This window comes from Rhinolophus ferrumequinum, chromosome 3 (assembly GCF_004115265.2).
Source record: "Rhinolophus ferrumequinum isolate MPI-CBG mRhiFer1 chromosome 3, mRhiFer1_v1.p, whole genome shotgun sequence".
Lineage (NCBI taxonomy): Eukaryota > Metazoa > Chordata > Mammalia > Chiroptera > Rhinolophidae > Rhinolophus > Rhinolophus ferrumequinum.
Window position 1 is genome coordinate 34643146 of NC_046286.1, and position 22080 is coordinate 34665225.

At 40.6% G+C, this 22080-nt stretch overlaps 2 protein-coding genes across 2 annotated transcripts; one reads left to right on the forward strand and one right to left on the reverse strand.

Moving 5' to 3' along the window:
• Window positions 1–906: 906 nt before the first annotated feature.
• KHDC3L (KH domain containing 3 like, subcortical maternal complex member) lies at window positions 907–2379 on the forward strand. The gene is made up of 3 exons (XM_033103295.1): window positions 907–1075; window positions 1268–1447; window positions 1724–2379. Exons 1-3 carry the CDS (start codon window positions 907–909, stop codon window positions 2377–2379), a joined length of 1005 nt encoding a protein of 334 aa, XP_032959186.1.
• A 7882-nt stretch (window positions 2380–10261) lies between these two features.
• OOEP (oocyte expressed protein) lies at window positions 10262–11362 on the reverse strand. The gene is made up of 3 exons (XM_033095209.1): window positions 11176–11362; window positions 10781–10960; window positions 10262–10426 (listed from the first exon to the last, which is right to left on the reverse strand). The coding sequence occupies exons 1-3, from the start codon at window positions 11360–11362 to the stop codon at window positions 10347–10349; spliced, it is 447 nt and encodes a 148-aa protein (XP_032951100.1). The 3' UTR covers window positions 10262–10346.
• Window positions 11363–22080: the final 10718 nt, after the last annotated feature.

Below are 22080 nucleotides of genomic sequence, written 5' to 3' on the forward strand. Positions count from 1 at the left end.
GGAATACTACTCAGCAATAAAAAGAAACAAACTTGATAAGAGCAACAACTGGATGAATCTCCAGAGAATTATGCTGAGTGAAAAAAAATAGTGCTAAAAGTTATATACTGTATAATTTCTTTTATATAACATTCTTGAAATAACAAAATTATAAAAACGAAGAACAGATCAGTGGTTGCCAGAAATTAAAGAGAGGGTGGGGATTCCCCCTCTGGCATCCAAACCATATGCACCACCTGCTGTTGGGTGTGCTCAGCTGTCTCTGACAGGTTAAGAAACCGTGTTTCCCCGAAAATAAGACCTAGCCGGACAATCAGCTCTAATGCATCTTTTGAAGCAACAATTAATATAAGATCCGGTCTTATTGATTGTCCGGCTAGGTCTTATTTTCGGGGAAGCACGGAAGAAGGCTGGAAATATGGTGGCCTCTGGGGAAGGAACTCAGTAGTCAGGGTTTAGGAGGAAGTGGGAGACTTAATTTAGCCTTTGAGTACCTTTTTTACTCCTTGAGTTTTTGCTTTTTTGATGTATTTAATTAGATTTTTTGTTAAAAAGTTATTACAGCCCGTCAGGAATGATAAACTTATCCCATTAGAACTGTCTGAAAAGCACCCGAGTCTCCACAGATGTCAGTTTGCTTCTCTGCGGATATTGTCCTGTACTTGGATCTTCCCTGCCTGTCCGGAGCTCAGCCTCGGGGCTAGAACCCACCCACCTCCGGGGAGAGCCCCAGTGCACCTGCGAGAGCTCAGGAACTTGCCCCGCGGCTGCGGAGTGGGGGAGGTGAGGCCTGGTATCCAATGAAAAGGGCGTCGGTGGGAGGGGCTTGCCCAAAGCCTGTGAAGTAAGGCCCAGGCCCCAGTGCAACCTTCAGGCTGGCAGCCCTCCCGCAGCTCCTTGCGAGGCATGGCCACCCCCAAACCGTTCCCGACGCTCGTACAGCTGGAGCAGCGGGAAGGGACACTATTCCAGGTGCTCGGTAACCTCACCAAGCGTCCCCACTGGTTCCACAATGAGTACCTGAAGACTCCGAAGACGGTTCACCTCGAGGCGTGCCTGGTGGAAGCGATCTTCGGTGAGTGGCCAGAGAGGGGAAGCCAATGCGGCCTCCTGCCCCACTCCTACCCCTCCCTGCCCCGGTTGACTGCACCCCAGGATAAGCCTGTCCTGTGGCCCTGGCCGCAATCCAGTGCCCCTGTTGCTTGCACGTCCCGTTGCCTCCCTTTCCCAAGTCCCATCCCTCATGGCCTCTTTGCCTCCTGCGCAGGCCCGGGCGGAGAGCACATCCCGCACGTCGAGTGTGTGTCGCAGACATTGCTTCACGTTAATCAGTGGGACCCCGAAGGCGAGGCTGAGATCTTGGTATTTGGTCGGCCTTCTTACCAGAGGGATGTGTCCAAGATGATCATGAACTTGGCTTACTATCACCGCCAGCTCCGGGCGCAAAGTAGGGGCCCTGGGATGAGGGGCACCCTGAGCAGCCCTTGGGTTCCTTGGGAGGGATCATGATGCGTCCTGGCCTTGCCTGGGCAGCGGTCTCAATCTCTTCGTCGCCCGGGTGGGGGAGTGTGGGTTGCCTCGTTTGCAGGGGAGCTAGAAGGCCAAATTGACCCCGTGCTCTCAGATTCCGGGCCCCCAACCCCGCAGCCCGGACGGATGACTCCTTTTGTGGAGAGAGTATGAAGGAAGACACAGGTGTGATCTCTTCACACTGCTCTTTCAGGCTCACAGAAGGACGCTGCCCTGGAGACCGGGACTCAGTGGTCTCCGGACGCTGTCGGGGAGGCCGAGACCAAGATGCCCCCGGTCGCAGTCCAGGAGGCGGCCACCCAGCGCTCCCCCGACGCTGTCCGCGAGGCGGCCACCCAGCGCTCCCCCGACGCTGCTCGGGAGGCGGCCACCCAGCGGTCCCCCGACGCTGTCCGCGAGGCGGCCACCCAGCGGTCCCCCGACGCTGCCCGGGAGGCGGCCACCCAGCGGTCCCCCGACGCTGCCCGGGAGGCGGCCACCCAGCGGTCCCCCGACGCTGCCCGGGAGGCGGCCACCCAGCGGTCCCCCGACGCTGCCTGCGAGGCGGCCACCCAGCGCTCCCCCGACGCTGCTCGGGAGGCGGCCACCCAGCGGTCCCCCGACGCTGCCCGCGAGGCGGCCACCCAGCGGTCCCCCGTCGCTGCTCGGGAGGCGGCCACCCAGCGGTCCCCCGACGCTGCCCGCGAGGCGGCCACCCAGCGCTCCCCCGACGCTGCCCGCGAGGCGGCCACCCAGAGGTCCCCCGACGCTGCCCGCGAGGCGGCCACCCAGCGGTCCCCCAATGCTATCCGGGAGGTAGCCACCCAGAGCTCCCGCGACACTACCCTGGTACTGGTTCCCAGGATATGAAGGCTTCTCAGGGCCCAGGAGCGAGAGCCAGGCAAGATTCATGTGGAAACTTCTCTGGAGCCCTCTTTTTCTAGGTCCTGCTTCTGCGCAGAAGCTGGGGAAGGTGTGGGTTGTTATTGGTTCTTCCACCTCACCCCAATGTTAAATGTGTGCAAACAGGAATCTAAGTTCTAAGAATCGAATTTCCATAATAAACACTTAAACTTCCCTAAGGTCTGTTAATTGGCTGGTAGAAGGAGAGGGAGAGGAATATTCTTCCAGAAGCCAGTATCTGCTCTAGGCTGCTTGCTATCTACGTCGAGGCAAGTGAGACGTCTCGTATTTCTTCCCAGGCACCGGCAGGTGCTTCCCTCTGCTCTTTATTCGCACACCTGGCTTTTCCGCGAGAGGCCTCTCAAGGCCATCGAGTCCATCCTCAGTTGGGAAATCTCTCCAAACCTGAGGTGTTTCTATTCAAAGTGACGTGGGATGCGTAAACTTGGTTCCAACAAGGCATGCGGCTGGGTCTGTCGTGTCGCTGCAAGCAGCGACTTCCCAGGTCTAGCAACCGTGGGCAAAGGGAGTGAAGTGGGAGAGCCAGGGCTGCTCTGCTGTCGTCCTCAAGTCTAGCCTGAGTCACCCGACCCTCAGTGAGGTTTGACGTAAGAAGCAAGCAGTGCTGGCGACGACTCTTCCCTTAGCAACCACAGCAGCAAGCTGCAATGGAGCCCTCTTTGTTACTTTTGAAATACATTTGACATAAAACATTGTGTAAATTTAAGGTGTTAAACACTTTAATTTGATACATTTACAAATGATTGCCAATTGTAGCGATAAGTAGCACCTCTATCACATTTAGCGTCCTGCTCCAGGCGGCTAGGACAGGGATGCCCTTGCTAGAAGAAAGCAAACAACAGCTGACAGCTGGGTTCTAGGATGAAAAAACAGTAGCACGCATCAATCTCAGTGTTATGGAAACTTTCATTTAAAAATTCAAGGAAACCTGACTGTATAAAGACCAGGGGAGTGGTATGGTATGCCTGTCATGGACCCTTTGGTTACCACTAACGGGATCACTCCAATTTTAAATAAGCATTTATTTTATAAGGGAAATAAAGAGGCAAAGCTGAATTTACAATAGCTTATTAACTATTTTTAGAAGAGGCAAGAAAAGCCTAAAATCAAAATCAATGCATACTCAAAAGTGAGGCTTCAGAGGCTTTTGAGACTAGTAAGACTTGATTTTTCCCCCCTTCTTAGTATCCACACGACCAGAATGTCAGATTCTCTCCTTTACAAGATTACTGAGCAGCAGATAGCAAACCAATGGAACATTTAGGAGTCTCTGTGACTCTTCCAAAACTTTTGACAAAAATACCCTACACACACACACACACACACAGACACACACACACAGACACACACGATTTTGTGAAAGTAAATGGTAAGATGCAGTAAACATAGTTGGTTGGAAATTGGAGGGAGCCAAGAAAAGGGAGGTTGAACTTTAAAATCATTTAGGTGTGATGACACATAAAATTCTTTCTGCATATATTATTTTTAAGAAACAGATTCTCCTGAAAGCAGGGCATGAACCAGGGCCACCAAAGTTTTCACCCAGATCAAAGTTCCCAGACCTCCCTATCTGGTCTCTCAAATGTACTCTTAAAGGAAATCACTTTTAACAGCTTAACTTGTACTTTTACATAATTGCACATACATTTTTTCTTCTAGCAGCTTGATCTTCCTTAGTATACTTTAACCCTTCCCTTACTACTGATTAGCTTGTTTCCCAGATTTCTCAATTACAAACTGCTGCACAGAATTCCTACTTACAACTTTCTGTCCATGTTGGAATATTTCTATGAGAGAACTTCCTAGAAGTGGAATTACTGGGTTAAAGAATGAGCACCTTTAAAATTGTTATATTGCCAAACTGCCCTACAAAAATGGCCACACCAATTTGTTTTCCCACTATATGGTATGAAAGCTATACTCACCCAATCTATTTTATGTCCATGTGTCACTTTTTAATTTTTTCTTAATATTCATCCCACTGTTTTAACCATGTAACTTTATACAACGTTTTCACATCTGAAAGGGAAGCCTACTCTCACAGTTCAATTGGCAGTCTTGGTAATTTGTTTTCCAGATGCAGCAACTTGTTAAAATACATAAATAGTTAAGGGAAAAGGTATATATAGATATGGCTTCCAAAAATATTGATTTTATTAAGGTACACTAGAGTGCTTATTTTAGTCTTTAAATGACATGTACATTATATATGCATGGAAGCATGTCTTTTGCCAATTAAACGAAAGTGGTGAATTAGATGGGGAGACTGGTAACTGTGGCCCAAGGCAGTCAATGGAGAGTTGTCAAGGAACAACGGCAAAAACTACAGGAGTCTACAAACAGTGACTCTTTTCTGTACATTTTTTGGAGGTAAAATGATTGATAGCTAGTGAAGTCAGTCTGGACAGTTTTTTTAATAGGCTGATTAGAGGCATCAAAGAAAAAAGTTCATTGTTGATAGAATCTGTAGAAAATTTCTGAGTTTAGCTGTGGAGCACACATGACAGCCTGTCTCCAGGTCTTCTTGCAGCACCAATTTAGTTAAGCCAGGTTGCTACTACCGTGTTTCCCCGAAAATAAGACCTAGCCGGACAGTCATCTCTAGTGTATCTTTTGGAGCAAAAATTAATACAAAACCCGGTCTTATTTTAATATAAGACCCAGTCTTATATACTATAAGACTGGGTATAATGTAATATAATACCAGGTCTCATATTAATTTTTGCTTCAAAAGACACATTAGAGCTGATTGTCCGGCTAGGTCTTATTCGTCGGGAAACACGGTATTTCCCCTCATCAGAATTTCTCAACTCCACACTTTTGATCAAAACAAGGCCTTTTTAAATATCACTAAGAGTGGGACAAAAAACAAAAACAAACCATTTGCCTCCTGATGTGATGCACTGAGGACACAATATGATTTATTTAGTATTTTTGCAAAAAATGTATAACCTAGATCTAACCATGAAGAAACATCAAAAATAAAAGCGGGATTATAAGTGAAGGAAAGAAAACTATAGTCAGTCTGAAAACAGCGAATTCTGCTTGCACACTGAGAACAGGGTAAACTGGTTGGCAAATACCGTGTTCCCCCGAAAATAAGAACCAGATAATAAGCCCTAGCATGATTTTTCAGATGACATCCTGTGAACATAAGCCCTAATGCGTCTTTTGGAGCAAGAATATAAGAGCCGGTTTTATTTTCGGGGAAACATGGTAGTTTAGGGCAAACAGTCTGTCTTTGGGCTCACTCAAGTTATCAAAGAATACAATTTTAGTTGTTTATGTATTCTCTGGAAAATCTTGAGAATTTAGTCGTGGAGCAATGTGACAGGCTATCTCTGTTATGTCTGCCTGTATACTTCTGTTAGTACCGCAATTTAGTTAAATTGCACTACGGCTAGGAAAAGCCTTTTTTACAGCCTTCCCAAGTCCTTCTGAAGCACCTGTATAATCAGGCCGTATAATCTCACCCTACAGCATCAGCCCCTTAAAAAGTGGTTGTGATTATAATTAGAATTGCATTGAGTTTTTAGATTAATTTGGGAAGAATTGACCACATCTGTGCAACACTCAAATTTACCTCTGGAGAAGGTAGTATCTCCATTTATTCAGCTGTTTTTCCTTCCTCCCCTCCTTTTTCCTCCATTGTCCATTTCATGTTTATTCACAGATATTTCAATTAAAGGAACAAAGTTTCTATATTTTATCAGAAATAAATTTTCATTAATCTAAGATAGAATGTAATGAATTAAGATTTTTATAATCCCTAAGGCAAAATCATCTAAAAAATAATAATTAAATGGCATATAAGAATTTAAGGGTGGCCGGTTAGTTCGGTTAGAGCATGGTGCTACCATGTTTCCCCGAAAATAAGACCTCGCCGGACCATCAGCTCTAATGCGTCTTTTGGAGCAAAAATTAATATAAGACCCGGTCTTATATCATAGCAAAATAAGACCGGGTCTTATATTAATTTTTGCTCCAAAAGACGCATTAGAGCTGATGGTCTGGCCAGGTCTTATTTTGGGGTAAACAGTAATAATACGAAAGTTGCCGGTTGGATTCCCGCATGGGCCACTGTGAGCTGCGCCTCCTTAAAAAAAAAAAAAAGAAAGAAAGAATTTAACACAAAATCATAAAAGAAAAAAAAAAGAAAAAAGACATAAGATAGGAAACAAATAGCAAAATGGAAGACATAAATCCTATCATTGATAATTACATTAAATTTGAATAGACTAAACTCTCCAATCAAAAGATAGAGATATTCTAACCAGATAAAAAAGCCAGATATAAAAAACTACATTTATATTATTCTATTTATATTACATGTTCGGAAAAGGAGACTTTGTAGAGACAGAAAGCAGACTGGTTCCCTGGGTTTGGAGACAGTAGTGATGATTGACTGCAACGGGCATAAGGAAACTTATTGAAGTAATGGAAATGTTCCAAAACTGGTTTGTGGTGATTGAACTATACACTCAAAATTTCAGTTATGTAAATTGTAACCAATTAAGCAATTAAATTTTTTAAAATTGTAGTGCAATAGCACCAATACCCAAAGTCTCTAAAATGAATATTCTGACTGGATAAAGACATAGGACAATAGGAACCTGATATATTGCTGAAAGAAATGTAAATTGGTTCAATCACCTTGATAATTTGAACTTATGCACACCCAATACCCAACAATTTCAACCTTATATACTCAATTGAAATGCATATAGCACCAATAGTCATGTACAAAAATTTTCATAGTAGCACTATTCATGATATACCCAATAGGAAATAACCAAAATGCACATCAACAGAGTAGAAAACTAAATTATGGTTTATTCACACAATAGAACTATAATTACAACATGGATAAATCTTACAGTAATTCCATTTATATTTAAATCAGAATAGTTACCCTTGGGGAAGATGCAAGTGGGGGCTTCTGGAGTGCTGGTAATGTTTTTTGTTCTCTGGGTTTTGGCTAAATGAATGTGCTCCCTTTGTACTGTCTGATTTTATGGTCAGAATTTTCACACTTTGGATGTGCATGTTCTTGTATGAATGCTATGCATCAATAAAACATTTACGAAAATAACAGAAAAAATATCTGGAGTTATGGAAAGCTACTTGAAGGTAATATATGGGCAGTGAGATTATTTGAATAATTATTTTAATACTTTATATAGTGCCTTATTTAAAAAGAAATTAAGCATGTATGTTTATCATCACAAAAATCAATAATGCTGTTTTTATTTTGAACGTGGTACTAGTTAAATCTTTATTTTAGCAATTTGTTAGAAAAAACATGGTCTTTTCCCTCAATAGAACAAACACTGTGGTTTCTTCACAAATTAAGAGGTTTATTCTAATTCCTCTTAAAAATAAACAAAAACAATGAGAAATGAGTCTAAATTCAGCTTCAGAGAAAAATAAAAGCAAGTGTGAAAGTAGTGTAGAGGTAAGGATTTGAATCTTAGAATCAATGTTTTGGTTTAAATTTCACAGACCCCTAGCTTTGGTTTAAATTTCACACATCTTAGCTCTGTGACCTTAAGCAAGTTTACTTATGCTCCAAGCATCTTACTTAGGTGCCAGGCACAAGGGCTTGTAATAAATAAATACCGGGGGTGCCAAAAAAATGTATACAAGTGGACACTGGTCAAGGAGTAGTTCACCATAATCAGAAGTGTCTGGACACTGACGGTAACCACTTTGAGCACCTCTTGTAATTGCAGAAGTCAATCGTGACTTGTATATATCTTTTGTTATCGGTATATACTGAGTATTACAATTTTAATAGAGTTTTCCTTTTGTAAAATGTATATACATTTTTTTGGCACCCTCTGTATATCGCTAATATTACCCCAAATTCTGAAAGGTAGAATGACAGGGTAACTACCCTTTTTAGACATTAAAATGTTATGGAAGTAGTAAAAATACTGTATTGGCATATGGATGAAAGGGAACACAGAAAAACCTTATAGATGTTGTATTAGTTTGCTAGAGCTGTCATAACAAAATAACAGATTGGGTGGCTTAAACAAGATATTTATTTCTCAAAATTCTGGAGGTTAGAAGTCCAAGATCATGGTGTTAGCAGGTTTGGTTTCTTCTAAGGCCGCTCTCCTTAGATTGGGGATGGCTGTCTTCTTGCTGTGTCCTCACATGGTCCTTCCTCTGTGCTCAAACCTATCTGTGTCCATATTTCCTCTTCTTTTTTTTTTTTTTTTTTTTTTCCCCCATATTTCCTCTTCTTATAAAGACAACAGTCATTGGAAAAAAGCCTACCCATATGACCTCATTTTACCTTAATTACCTCTTTTAAAGGTCCTATCTCCAAATACAGTCACATTCTAAGACGATATGGATTAGGATTTCAACACATTAATGTGTATAAAGTATGGAAGGAGTGTGGATCATTTAGTAATTTAATTTTGGATAATTTTTGGGAAATTGGAATAAGTTTTAAGCAGAACCCTCTTCCTCCAAATAATAGTCCAAAATGTTCAATGGTTTTGGAGAAATCCCAACAAGAAAAACCTGTAGGCATATTTATTTATCAAATTTCTTCAGAATGCAAAAAAGCAGGAGTTCCTAAGCTTAAAAGGGGTGAGGATGAGGGGAAGTCACCCAGAACACGTAACTGGTTTAACTACATACAATAAACATTTTTCATATGCAAAAAATTTGAGAAGCAAAGGGATAAAAAAATGTTAGTTATAATGGACCATTATTTGTTACAAACGCTTATACAGATAATAAAAGTCCTTATATTCAGAGTTAAAAGAAGTAATGATAGGAACAAATAAAGAAAATGTAAAAGCGTTTTACAAAAATGTGAAGCAAAGTAGGTACACGATTAGTATCACTTGTAATCAAAGAAGCACATTTTAAAAGATTTGTGTATGTGTATGTTTAAAACCCTCGCAAATGGCTACAATCTATTACCGCTAAGGGGTGAAGAAACTGAGTTAAATGAGCTCCAACTTTGTGTCTGAAGCCATACACCTCTGGTAACCTCTCAAAGTGGAGGCAGCAAGGGGTTTGGAGTTGTTTTCCACAGATTGGTCATGGCATTGTAACTGGTAATGGAAAACCCATCCAGCCCACGTAGGACACCTGTGCAGGCCTCAGGGGAAAAGGAGACAGCTGGCTTGGAGGTCAGATGCCTTCCATGGGCCGAGCTGCCCAGGACTCCGACTCTTTGGTGAATCACAGCACAAGCAGGATGAATGTTGATCACCTCATTTAGTGTTGGAACACCCATCCATGTGCCCAAAGGAAGGCTCCACTCTAAGAAAACCCACACTCAAATCAGCAGCTTGAAAGTGCGAGCCTCAAAGAATCATTAGCATTACCTATGGAGCTTGTTAGAAATGCAAATTCATGGACCCAATGTACTAAACCACAATCACTTAAGGAGCCTAGCAAACAGTATTTTAGCAAGTTCTCAAGGTGATTGTTCCACACTTTAAAGTTTGAGAACAAATGATGCAAAAAAAACCAAAGCAGAACTGACCCTTCATCTCTTCTCCCTGTGCTTGAGGGCCTGACTCTGACCATAAAATCATAGAAGGGTTAGTAATTTCAAAATGGTAGAAACTAAGAAACAAAAAGAAAATCACTACCTCTCAGGCCTTTTACCCACGCTACACATCAAGATATGAATGAACAGTCAGTCAATCTTTTGTAAATTTACTTAATTTTAAGCGAGCAAAGATCTTTACGCCATTGGACAAAAAGGAAATTCATTTCTTTACTAGATGGGCAACTACAAACTCACACTGGCATCAACATAATCAAACCATTACCCATCAAAGCAAAGGAAAAAAGAAATGTAGGGATTTAAGAATACTTGCTTCTCTTCAATTTTAACAGCAGAAGCAGGATTGTTCTCATAATGCTCCTGACAATCCTTATGCAACAGGATGCTGGACCGTATGGAGACCTGATGCGCGGGCCTTCAAGAACTCCTCAAGTTGTTTCATCTTTTGAGCTGCATAGGGAAAAATGCTGTTTCAAACTACTCCATCACTGGGGGGTTAGGGGAAAGTGCTGGCAACATCATTTCTCAGGCTGGAGGCTCCGAACCTGGGATCTGGAAATAATGGCTAACCAAGCTGAGGGTGGCATGGGCAGTGATAGGCCTGAACGTGTAAGATGTCATCTTACTCTCCCAAGGTCTTACTTGGATTCCTCTCACAAAGGGATGCCCAGGGGCTGCGTGAAGCATACTGGAGTTGGGAAACTGCAAAAAATATTAGGAAGCTGAGAGAGGTTGGGAGGAAGTCAGGTACGGCCAGATGGCTCACCCGTGGCTCCCTCCACATGCAGGTTTTCAGACCCTCACCTCGGGCACGATGTTGGCGGTGCCTTGATGCCAGGCTCAGGAGCACGCTCTTCACCCGATTTTGCACACGGGGCTGTCCAAAGATGGTGATTTCGACAAAGTTCCCGTCGTTTACCATGTCTACCGTCAGCAGGACCTGGTTCATCCACTCTATGTCCGGAATGATGGCTCGGTCTGCGCCTAAATAGAAAAAGAGAGACTCAGGGGAGGCACCGTCGAAGGTCAGGAGGAGCTAGGTTTGAAGGGGATGTCAGCCGGGGAGGGAAGAGCTGGAAGCTGGTATCATGGCTACAAACGTGGCCTGCGAATCTGGGAAAGAGGCTGTGACGAGGTTCTCTGCTGGCTTCTCTCAGACTGTAGGGGCCTAGGCCACCCATGCACCCCAGGTCGCTCACCGAAGATTGAGTCAGCCAGCCATGCCTCCATGTAAAACGCCAACGGGTCTCTCAGTTCCTGCACAGGAAACCACCACGGCCGGGTGCGAATCCGTGGTGGTTGAAGTGGTACCTTCATTAGCACGTCCAGGGAGTGGGCGGGCTTGCAGTCGTGCCCTTGGGCCCCCGCACCTCCGTGGTCCGCCATACTAGGACCAGTAGCCGGAACCAAGAGCCAGGCAACGCGGGCGGAACTCCAGAGAGGAGCGAGGCCTGTGCCCCTTTTACAGTTCCGGCCAGCCCCGCCCCTTCCGGCGGAGTCCCATGGCCCTTTGGGGCAAGTGGGCCCATTGATTCTGGGCACCCAGGCCTGGTGGGTGCCGCAGGGCGCTTCCTGCTCTGCGTCAATCACCAGGACTTCCTCTTCGACCTTGAATTAGTATTTATTTGAGCTCCAGCTGGATCTCAGAAGCTGTCTAGCCGTGGTTTTCTCTGCCCAATGAGGTATCAGCCTCGAAGGCCTCCTCCACATCACAGTTATCAACAGATAGTCTCTATAAGAGGAGATAGTGAATCAAACTTTAGTGAATATTTTATTTCTTCAATTTAATTTTAAAATTCAACATAAAAATACGTGTACATTGTTAAAAAAAAAAGTCTTGAGGATCATAAATATGTGAAAGTTCTCCCTTTCATGTATCCTCCCTCAATCTCTTACTAATCCTTTAAAATTTTTGTTTATTGTGAATATGTTCTAGTTTAAATTGCCTTTTCACTTGCTTTAAGGTGACTTTTGATGAATAAATTTTTAATTTTAATATAGTCAGTTTATCAGTCTTTGTAGTAAGTGCATTCCATGTCTTGCTTAAGAAATCATTTCCTGTCCTGAGGTCTAAAGATGTTCACTATACTTTCTACTAAGAATGCTGAAGTTTCTGTCTTAACATTTAAATCCTAGAATCATTTGGGGTTAATTTAAAAAAAAAAAAAAACTGGGCATTAGGTAGGGAGATAACTTCATTTTTTTATAAATTGATCATTTTTTTACTTGAGCCATTCTCTTGAGAATGCATCCAACATGAGGCAATTTCATTTACCTCCTTGAAAATTTTCAGACTCCTACATATAGCAAGAGTTAGCCACAAGCCTGGTTTGTGGTAATTAATTATTAGGTGAAGACATACTTGAGAAAGGCAAAATCAAGACAAGTTCCTTTGCCATCCCCATCTGGATAACATAGTTTATTTCTGATTTAGTTTTATTTTGGAAGTGTAGTCATTTGGGGTCCTAGCTTTATGCAGAGACCCCATATTAAGGTTCCTACATTTGGCAAGCCTCAAGTTTTATTTGCTGACCCCATGCCAGCTTCAAAACTTCAGAATTGCAAAGTTATTAGGAGTTAGCAGAATCTTCTAAGATGAATCAGTTTTATCACTGTTATCTGCAAGTTTCCTGATTTGACTCTGATGGGTGGGGAGTGGGCATGATTTGAATACTGGCTCCAACATTTTCTAGCTGTGTGATTGATGCAAGTTATTAAAACTCTTCTACCAAGAAGACTTCCAGAGGATCATATGCTTTCATTTTCTCTGTTTAGCCCAGGAGGAAACAGTCTGAGGGGCTGTGGATTCAGCCAATAAAGTATGTGAGTGAATTGGCTTTATAATTTCTCCCTGAGAAGCTTTCTTCTTCATTACTTCACTTCTTGTAATCTTCAACTCTTAAGATGAAATCTTTATACAATGAAAAATGTTACAAAGCATAATGAAGACATAACACCAATTTTTTTGTACCAAATAATCACACCAAAGTGTATATCACAGATAGAAAAATGAGGAAAGTAAACTCCTAAGGAGATATTTAACAAATTACCGTCAGACAAGAAGCAATCATGTGGAAAAGGAATACAATAAAGCCCTAATAGTTCTGAACAATAGAGTGCATTCTTGTAATGTTTAAGAGCATTTACAAACAGTAACTATACCATACTAGTTCCCTTGGATGGATGGATGGATGGATGGATGGATGGATGGGGAGACATTATATCACACTACTAAATAATATTCAAGTAAAGTAAGAAATGAAAAACATCACTGACAAGCTATTTAGAATGTAAGAATAACTTACAAAGTACATTTTAAAAACATTTTATTATAAACAACATACATTCAGAAAAAAATCTAGTTTCAACCCTTCTCATCTATCCTGTTCTCTCCTTCACAATATAGTTAACTATTAATAGATTTTGTATTATTTTTCTATTTTAAAAAAGTACATAAGAATCAAAATTTTTGCTTTTACTTTTTTTGTAATATTGCATATAGTATTTTCTTGTATTCTTTTCACACCAGTTTTTTATTTTGAAAAACTTTAAACCTATGGAAACATTGTTAAAACATTAAATTTACATTCTATGCCTTTCATTTGGTTTCACCATTTTAATATTTTTATTCATTTATTTTATCTCTCTACCTATATATAACTTTCATGCAATATTTGTAAGTAGCAAACATCATGACACTTTATCCCAGATACTTCAACATCATTTCCTAAGAACAAGGACATTCTCCTATGTAAGCATCTACAATTATTCACTCAGGAAATTTAAATTGATTCAATATTGTTTGATATACAGTCCAATTTCAGTTTTTCCAATAATGTACTTTATGGCTAATATTTTCAAATCTACAGTTCAGTTAAGGAGCATGCATTGAATTTACTTGTCATGTCGCTAGTCTCTTTTAATCTAGAATCATTCTCTGTTGTTTAATCTTTAATGACATTGATATTTTGAAATATTTTAAATTTTTTATTGTGGAAAATTTAAAACATTTACAAAAGTAGAGAAGGTAATATAAATGAATGATCACATACTGATCACACAGCTTCAACAAATAACTGATGAATTATCTTGTGTGGAAATAAACAAAGACCAAAATAAAAGAAAACAAAACCAAAAAAAAAAAAAAAGAACAAGAAAAACCACCCAAATGGGAACAAGGAAAAGCTACATATTCAGTGTTTGCTGTAGTGCAAGGGAGTCAGATACCGTCACTGTGTTTCTCAGAGACTCAAAGGCAGGCACAGGAGTGGGAAAGCTTTAAAGTAGAAGAAAAGGAAGGCTTCAGGTATGACTGAAGAAGGAATGTATTGGCATGGGGAGGCTCTAGGTGGGCTAACAAAGTGGGGGAATTTATGTGATTGGTTAGGGGTACATATTTGGCTTTCTCCAGTTGGTCCTAAGTTGAAATAAAGGGCAAAAATTAGGAAAGCTGTCATTACTAATCAAGTCCTGGCCATTTGGTGTTGATAGCCATAGGTGTTGTCTGGCTTGCTGGACTAAGTGCTGCAGATTGTGGGTTAGAGTTCTATTTTTATATTTGCTCTGGACATTGTCTGCTTATATATTCAGTCTGTCAGTCCCTACTTTTGGCCATTCTCTAATTTTCGAGGGGTTGACCAATTCAGGGAAAGCTAGATATCCAGATTGTCACTGCTTAGAGATTGTTCAGTTGTCCTTATAGTCAACCAGATCACAAGATCTTCTTTCCCTTTTTGTATCATCATTGAGATCATCTGTTGGAGAGTGACTATGTAGAAGCATTTAAGACTGCATAGAATATGTTAAAAGAATATTCAGAGAGCTGTACTTGAGATGAATATTTTATTGAGTGAGAAACAAACTTTGCAAAAAACAAGTGGCTTGAAACTTGGATCTCAGCAGTTATAGCTCAATTTATAAAATATGAATGAGGAAGTGCATTGTTTTGTATTGTGACTGACTATTAGAAACTAAATTCTTATTAGGGTACTAAATAAGTACTAAATAAGCTTATTTGTTTGTAGCTGATTAGCTAGGAAGCTATAACATTATGCTGACATGAAGAAAGCTTAAGTTTTGTTTAAAGTCAGAATCATCTCAGGGAAATCAGGACAGTTTTAAGGTTTGGTTACGTGGCTATGAGTGTTTGGTCTAGGGGTATATTCAAACTGTGGCCTCCATTTTCTCTTTAACAAATGCAAAGGGTCAGCCTGACTACTATGACAAAAACAAGAACAATTAATAATCCATATAAAATGCTTTGGAACCAGGAATCCTAATTGCCCCACCTAGGCCAAGAAAACAAATTCCATAGACCATACAACCTTCGAGTCACATAGCTTTTTCCTTAAGGTGATATATAGCTTGTTCCACCTTGCCTGTTTCATTGATCCAAGTAAAAGAAGAAGTATTAGCCATGGCACAGATGCCACCATAATCAGCCAAGAAGAAATAAGCAGTACAATTGTCCATCACTACTTAGGACAGTGAGTTATGACTGATCTCTATTCCATCTAGGGCGGAGGTGGTATCACTAATAACTTATGCAAAAGTTAGTGATAGGCTTCTTCTAGTCTTTTCCAAGTGTATGGTTCCTACTGATGGGAACACTGCTCTGAGCTCTCATAAACAATGAATGAGTCAGTAATTCCCCTAGGTAATGTGCCTGGAAAATCAAGACTGGCCTCATTTTGGAGCTCACATCTGAGTCAGAATTTCCAGCCTTGGTGATTTATAGACTCAGGGTCTCTGTGTACAGACAAGATTCAGAATACTGTTCCTAAAGTGCACGAGATGTTAGTTTGAGGCATATAGGACCAGGCATTCTGGTCACAAAGGAAGTAGTATCTAGTAGGGGCACATGGAAATCCAGGAAAAAGGAAGTTAATGAAATGAAGTTGGAACCAAGGCCTTACATTAGCTAGGTTACACATCTGGATCTCTGTTAGTCGCTTACAAGTGGTATTTGGCCCATTGCCCTATAAAGATTGTTGAATCCAAATTTAGAATTACCTTGGGTCAACCAGTAAGTTATAATAATTTGTTCTTCTGGAAGAGAGTAACACTAACAAAGTCACAGATTGATTTGTTTAAGGTCAATTGTCCATGTAAGAAGTGAAACACCATCAGCTACATAATTCTGATGTTTTTATCGTGGGGATCTGGCGATGGCTAGCATATCCAGCAGTCACTATGAGTGAGGTCAGTGGTTACTGTTCAGGATAATCTAAGAATGGCATTAGAATGAGTATGTTCTGACCTAACAATTATAATAAGGAGGGGGAAAAAAAAGAAAAGGGGCAATTTATGGGTAGATGACAATAAAGGTCTATAGAAAATGAGAAGAATGATTACAAGAAGGCAGATAAAAAATGCAACTGGAATTAGATAGGTGTCATGGTCCAAACAGCAGACTATGGCTTGTCTGTGGTCATCTGTTTGTTCCAAAGGTCTGGGCCAGCTGTCTGCTTCCCAAGATTTGCTTCTGGAGGATCTCTGAGGTGCCTGAGTTGGAGGTCCCATATTGGAGTTGCTTTCCAGTTGTGTGTAATTGTAAATTGCTTTTTTAGTTAACAGTACCTGATAAAGGCCCTTCCAACAAGATTCAGAAGCAATTTTTCTGTTATTTCTTCAAAAAGCTGAAATCTATTGGTTGAAGTTCATGAAGAGGCTGTTTAGGAAGACATGGGGAAAGTGGGCTTAACCTGTTGTTGATAGAACTGGGAATAGCACATGAATCCCTTGCAGTATTTTGCCATATCTGCATGCATTTGGCAGAGTCCAGTAATGGAGATGAAAAATCTAAATGCATGGGCCTTCCAGTTTCCAATTCACAGCAGGATAAGTAATGTGTCCCTAAGGGAGTAGACTGAATGGCCATAATGGCTAGTGGGAGTTCCTTTAGCTAAGGAAACTCAAGGGTTCCTGAAAGTTTTGCGAATTTTCATTTTTAAGAATGTTGTTGATCCTTCAACTTTTCCAGAAACTGGAGTTTGTGAATAAGAGATAACATCTTACAAAGTTCTTTTATAATAGTATTTGTAAAGTGTTTGCCTCAATCACTTGATATAAAAGTTGGGATGCCCCAGGTTGGAAAGACAAAATCAAGCAGCTTTTTAATGACTGTAAAGGCTATAGTTTTTCAGCAAGGAAATGCTTCAACTCATCCTGAAAAACATATTCAAATCCCTTACAGGGTGAAAGCTAGATAGTACATCTGAAGGTGCTCAGAAAGCCCTTGATGCTTTGGTTCCTGCCATGTCCCACCTTTACAGTGTTTCGTTATTATTGTTGTTGTTTTAGGATTATGTTGTTGACAGGTGACACATAATCTGAAAATAACTTTAGCTGTCTTTTTAAAGGTTCTCTATCAATGCTGATTTAAGATAGTAACCAATCTGTCTATCCCATGATGGATAGTTTCATGGAAAAATTTAGCTAATGTCTATTTAAAATCATATGGAGCCATCAAATGGTCATCTTGAGAGTAAAAATTTTTACCATCTGGGCTGATTTTTCCTCAGAGGACTATATACTAAAGGAAAGATTACATTAGTGATAGCATAGCCTGCTTGATAACCTACACTTTCACTTTTGAGGAATGATACATCAACAAATAATATTAGGTCACATTCACAACGGGAGCCTCTAATAAATCTGAGAAAGGTACAGAATATTACCTACCTGAAGTAAGACAATCACGAGAGGCAGGCAAGTGGCAGGATTCAGGGTATTGGAGCAGTGAAACATAAGTAATGTGAGAGGGAGACTGTAACGGAATTTCACAAGATGTTAAAAGGCTGTTTGACAAGTGTGTGCTCTGTCACTAGAAATGGTTGTACTGTATGAGGAACCATTTAGATGGAGTCAGAGCCTAGAACTAGTTCAGCGGAAGCATCAGTTTTGCAGTGGCAGCTATTGCCTTAGGACAGGGGGATAAGCCTTTGCAGCTGGGTCCCTGGTAAAACTATACATAGTAAGCAATGAGTTTTTGGTGGTTTACATGAAGTTTATTAAAAGAGCTTGTCTAGATCACTCATGTAAAATTACATAAATGGGTTTTTGCAGTTAGGGATGCCTAGGAAAGGAGGCTATCAGAAGCTCACCTTACCTGGGAGGGAGGGAGGGAGGGAGGGGAAGAGAGAGAGAGAGAGAGAGAGAGAGAGAGAGAGAGAGAGAGAGAGAGAGAGAGAGAGGGAGAGAGAGAGAGAACTGAGCTGCCAAGTGTCTGAGTAGCCAATTAAAGCAACAAGCCAAAAAAGAGTTAAACCTTTAATCATCTACTGCAATTGTATAAGCTAGAGGCTAAAACCAAGGAAGCGCTGCCTCCCACTGTTCCCGCCAGTCCATCAACACAGAACTGTCCTTTATTTTACCTCTTCAGATTAGTGATGAACCCTGAGATAAATCTATATGCATCTAGAAAGTGGAAAGTCAAAGCAAGGCTGGGACATGAGAATACTTGTTTTTCTCCAACTTCCAGGGCTAGAACATTAAAAGTATATAAATATTGGGTAAAATAGAAATATGTGTCTACATCCATGAAATTAAATCTCTTGATTGGGTTAAGGTTTTAAATGTTTGTTGCTTCAGAGACACAGCTAAATCTTGCTTTCCTGAAGGTATGGCCTACACAGCTGATATTCAAGTTTTCTCAGAAATTGCTATTTGAGAATGAAGGAGTGGGCTGGAGGCAGAGTCACCCAGGCCCAGGTGACTCTCAGGACTCAGCAACATGCTCTCCACTATTTCAGGATTTTTTCCAATCTGTTTGTTTAATTCTCTTGTCCAGTATTCATTTTATTTTATTTTTCCTTAACCATCAGCTCTTGGTATAATACAAAATTTCAAGCATTTTAAAATTTCATTTACAGAAGTTATTTATGCCCTTATTTAATTTGTGCTGGAGGAGGAAGGGGGTTACTCTTTTTCTAAAGTCATGTGTTCACAGTTCATTTATTTCCTCCCATTTTTAAAGACTGAAAGCATTTAACATAAGACTCTAGAGTGCAAATTTGGACATATTTAATTAACTTTACACATAAAATACAACTTAAATATTACTTAAACTTTAAATTCTATACCCACATTATTCATCAAGTATAAGGGAAGATTAAAAATACTAAACATGAAAGACCTCAAAAAAAATGGCAGATTGAAACACACAGCATTCATCAGGCACCCTGCAAAAATCTACAAATTCCTGAACAATACCCAAAGAATCTAAGCACCAGGAGGTGAAACAGACCTAAGGGTTAACTTGTTTCAGAAAAGAGGATGTCGAGAGGACCAAAGGTACTTTCCTATTGTTGCCTATCTCTTTGAAGAGCAGGAACTGATGCTCCCCACCTTGAAATTACCTCTTTTTCTAAACCCACATTTAATAAGACTCCCATGTTTTCTTATTTAGCCCAAAGAGGGGGTCTGCAGAGATTTTTAGACCTAGGAAGAGAAAACAGTGATGTAGCTGAATGGTGGTTCTTTCACCCACACCTCCACTACCTTTTCAGGTATGGACATTGCCTGTTAGTGGGCCATTCTTCTGTGTCCCTGCCCCTCCTCCCGTCTTTCCAAGGGAAGGATGAGGGAAACCATTTCTCTCTCTCTCTCTCTCTCTCTCTCTCTCTCTCTCTCTCTCGCTCTCGCTCTCGCTCTCGCTCTCGCTCTCACTCTCTCTTTCTCTCTCCTGTTCTTATCCAGATTCTGCCGCACTTGATGGTTTCTACAGAAAATGAACAATAGTTTGGCTTGATTAGATGTAGCAAAGCTTACCTCTACCGAGAGGGGGAGGCAGATGGGAATTCTTTGCTCTTATTGACATAAATGGAATATAATGTCTGTTTGTGCCACTTAGGAAGATTCAGTTTTGCTATAGAAAAACAAATAGCCGGTTCGATTTCCACATGGTCCACTGTGAGCCGCACCCACCTTTAAAAAAAAAAAATAAAGTCAATAGAGCTTACATGTCCTAAATATAGGAACAGAGAAGAGCAAAATGAATTAATACATTAATAAAGCACAGATCATATTACCTCCAGGTTGACAGTTAATCATTCCTAAATGTGACACCTATTCTGACTCCATGTGTTCGCTGCCCAAGAAACGCAGTCAAAAGCCATAGCTGCTGAGCAGGTTATGGGTGAGGTACAGGCACATTACAACAATGGCAAGGAGGACTTGGCCCTGTGTCTCTCCAATGAAGCAAATGTGTGCTGCCTCCAGTCACACAACTCAGCCCCCATGCTTACTCTCAACACTGGCCTTGTAATCACACCATCAGATGGGAAGGAGAGAGACAGAACACAAGGCTACTGAGTAGCAGAACATTAGGTATGATCTTTCCACCCCACTTGCACTTATCCTAGGTGTATTAGTCTAGGTGTTCAGGGAATTAGATAAGTTCGATTCATGCAAAGAACTCAGAACAATCTCTTGCTCATAGTATTTTCCTAACTCAATAAAAAGTATTTCCATTATATAGCACAACATACATGTTCATTTAGACTCTCTTCGACATTCAGCAGTCAACAATGACTAATTACTGTGAATTCTGGCTCTTGCTCCACTTCCCCCTTTCTCTTTTTTTGGCAATCCTCCTCCCCAGCACCACTTAATAGCTGTGTGTGACCTTAGGCGAGATGTCTTATCTCTCAGTTCCTTAGTTTTCATCTGTAAATTGGGGATGGTGATAAAAAGTACCTCCATCCTAGAATTGTGAGGATTAAATGAGTTAATACATGTAAAGCCCTTAATTGTGCCAAGCAAAAACCTCAGATAAGGGGCACTACTGTAAAGAACAAGGGCAACAGAAAACAAATATGGCAGATATTAATCCAATTATATTGGTAATCACTTTAACATTAATGGTCAAAGTATACCAATTAGAAGTCAGAGATAGAGTAGATCAAAAACCAATACCCAACAATATGTTCTTTACAAGAAGCTTATTTGAAATATAAAGATATAATACATATAATTGTGGAGGAGAGAATGTTCTGTGACATGAATGCTGTCTGTCCTGTGAGGGACCTGGGCCAGAAGGAAAGTTGCTTTCCTCAAAACCCCCCTAGAGACTGTCTGATCGTAATTGATGTTCATTCTGATATAAATCAACAATCCTCCCTTATCTCCTGTTATGTGACGGTTCCTGGAACAGGCTGTTGACCTAACCTGGTTAAGCATAAAGTAATTTTCTGTACCTGGTAGCATTTACGTACTAGTACCCATGACTATCCTCCTCTTTATTCTATATAATTCTTTGGTGACTGCCAAGTGGCACAGGGATTCATTTCATCTTGCAGCCACCCAAGACATGCCTCATATGTAAGTTGCCCTTATTAAGCCAGACTGGCGTGGACTGCTTTATTCTTCAGTCTCTCTTTGCCTTCTGTTCACAGAGGTATATATTCAGTCTCAGGGCTTGTCCCTGAGTCTGCATGTACAAACAATGGTAGTCCCCCGCTACCCATGATTTTGCTTCCCAATTGTTCAGTTAGAAGAAGAAAGATCTAAAATCAGTCATCTAAATTCTCACCTCAGGAAACTAGAAAAAGAAGAGCAAATTAAATCCAAAGTAAGCAGAAGAAAATAATTAAAATTAGAGCAGAAATCAATGACATTGGAAACAGGAAATCAATAGAGAAAATCAATGAAACCAAAAGCTGGTTCTTTGAAAAAATAAGTAAAATCACTAAAACTCAATCCAGGCTAAATAAAAAAAGAAGGAAGACACAAACATCAGAAATGAAAGAGGGGACATCACTACAGATCCCATGGACTTTGAAAAAGATAATAAAAGAATACTATGAACAAGTCTATGCCATGAGTTTGATAGTTTAAGTAAAAGGGAATAATTCTTTAGACACAATTTGCTAAAACTAACAACAACAAAAAGAAATAGACAAACTAAATAGGCCTATAACTATTAAATAAATTGAGTCAATAATTAATAACTTTGCAAAACAGAAAGCATCATGCCCAGGTATGTTCACTGTTAAATTCTAAAAAGTATTTAAGAAATTGCACCAATTTTCTACAATATCTTCCTGGAAATAGCAGAGAAAAAAAATCTTTGTTGTTGTTAAAGGATCTTTAATTGAAATATT

What these genes read in the sequence shown, in the direction of transcription:
- KHDC3L (XM_033103295.1), top strand. Translation starts at nt 907, where the DNA reads ATGGCCACCCCCAAACCGTTCCCGACGCTCGTACAGCTGGAGCAGCGG. An exon ending in CCTGGTGGAAGCGATCTTCG is followed by an intron (nt 1,076 to 1,267) that starts GTGAGTGGCCAG and finishes CCTCCTGCGCAG; the next exon opens with GCCCGGGCGGAGAGCACATC. An exon ending in CCGCCAGCTCCGGGCGCAAA is followed by an intron (nt 1,448 to 1,723) that starts GTAGGGGCCCTG and finishes CTGCTCTTTCAG; the next exon opens with GCTCACAGAAGGACGCTGCC.
- OOEP (XM_033095209.1), bottom strand. Translation starts at nt 11,362, where the DNA reads ATGGCGGACCACGGAGGTGCGGGGGCCCAAGGGCACGACTGCAAGCCC. An exon ending in GCTGGCTGACTCAATCTTCG is followed by an intron (nt 10,961 to 11,175) that starts GTGAGCGACCTG and finishes TTTTCTATTTAG; the next exon opens with GCGCAGACCGAGCCATCATT. An exon ending in CCGCCAACATCGTGCCCGAG is followed by an intron (nt 10,427 to 10,780) that starts GTGAGGGTCTGA and finishes TTCCCTATGCAG; the next exon opens with CTCAAAAGATGAAACAACTT.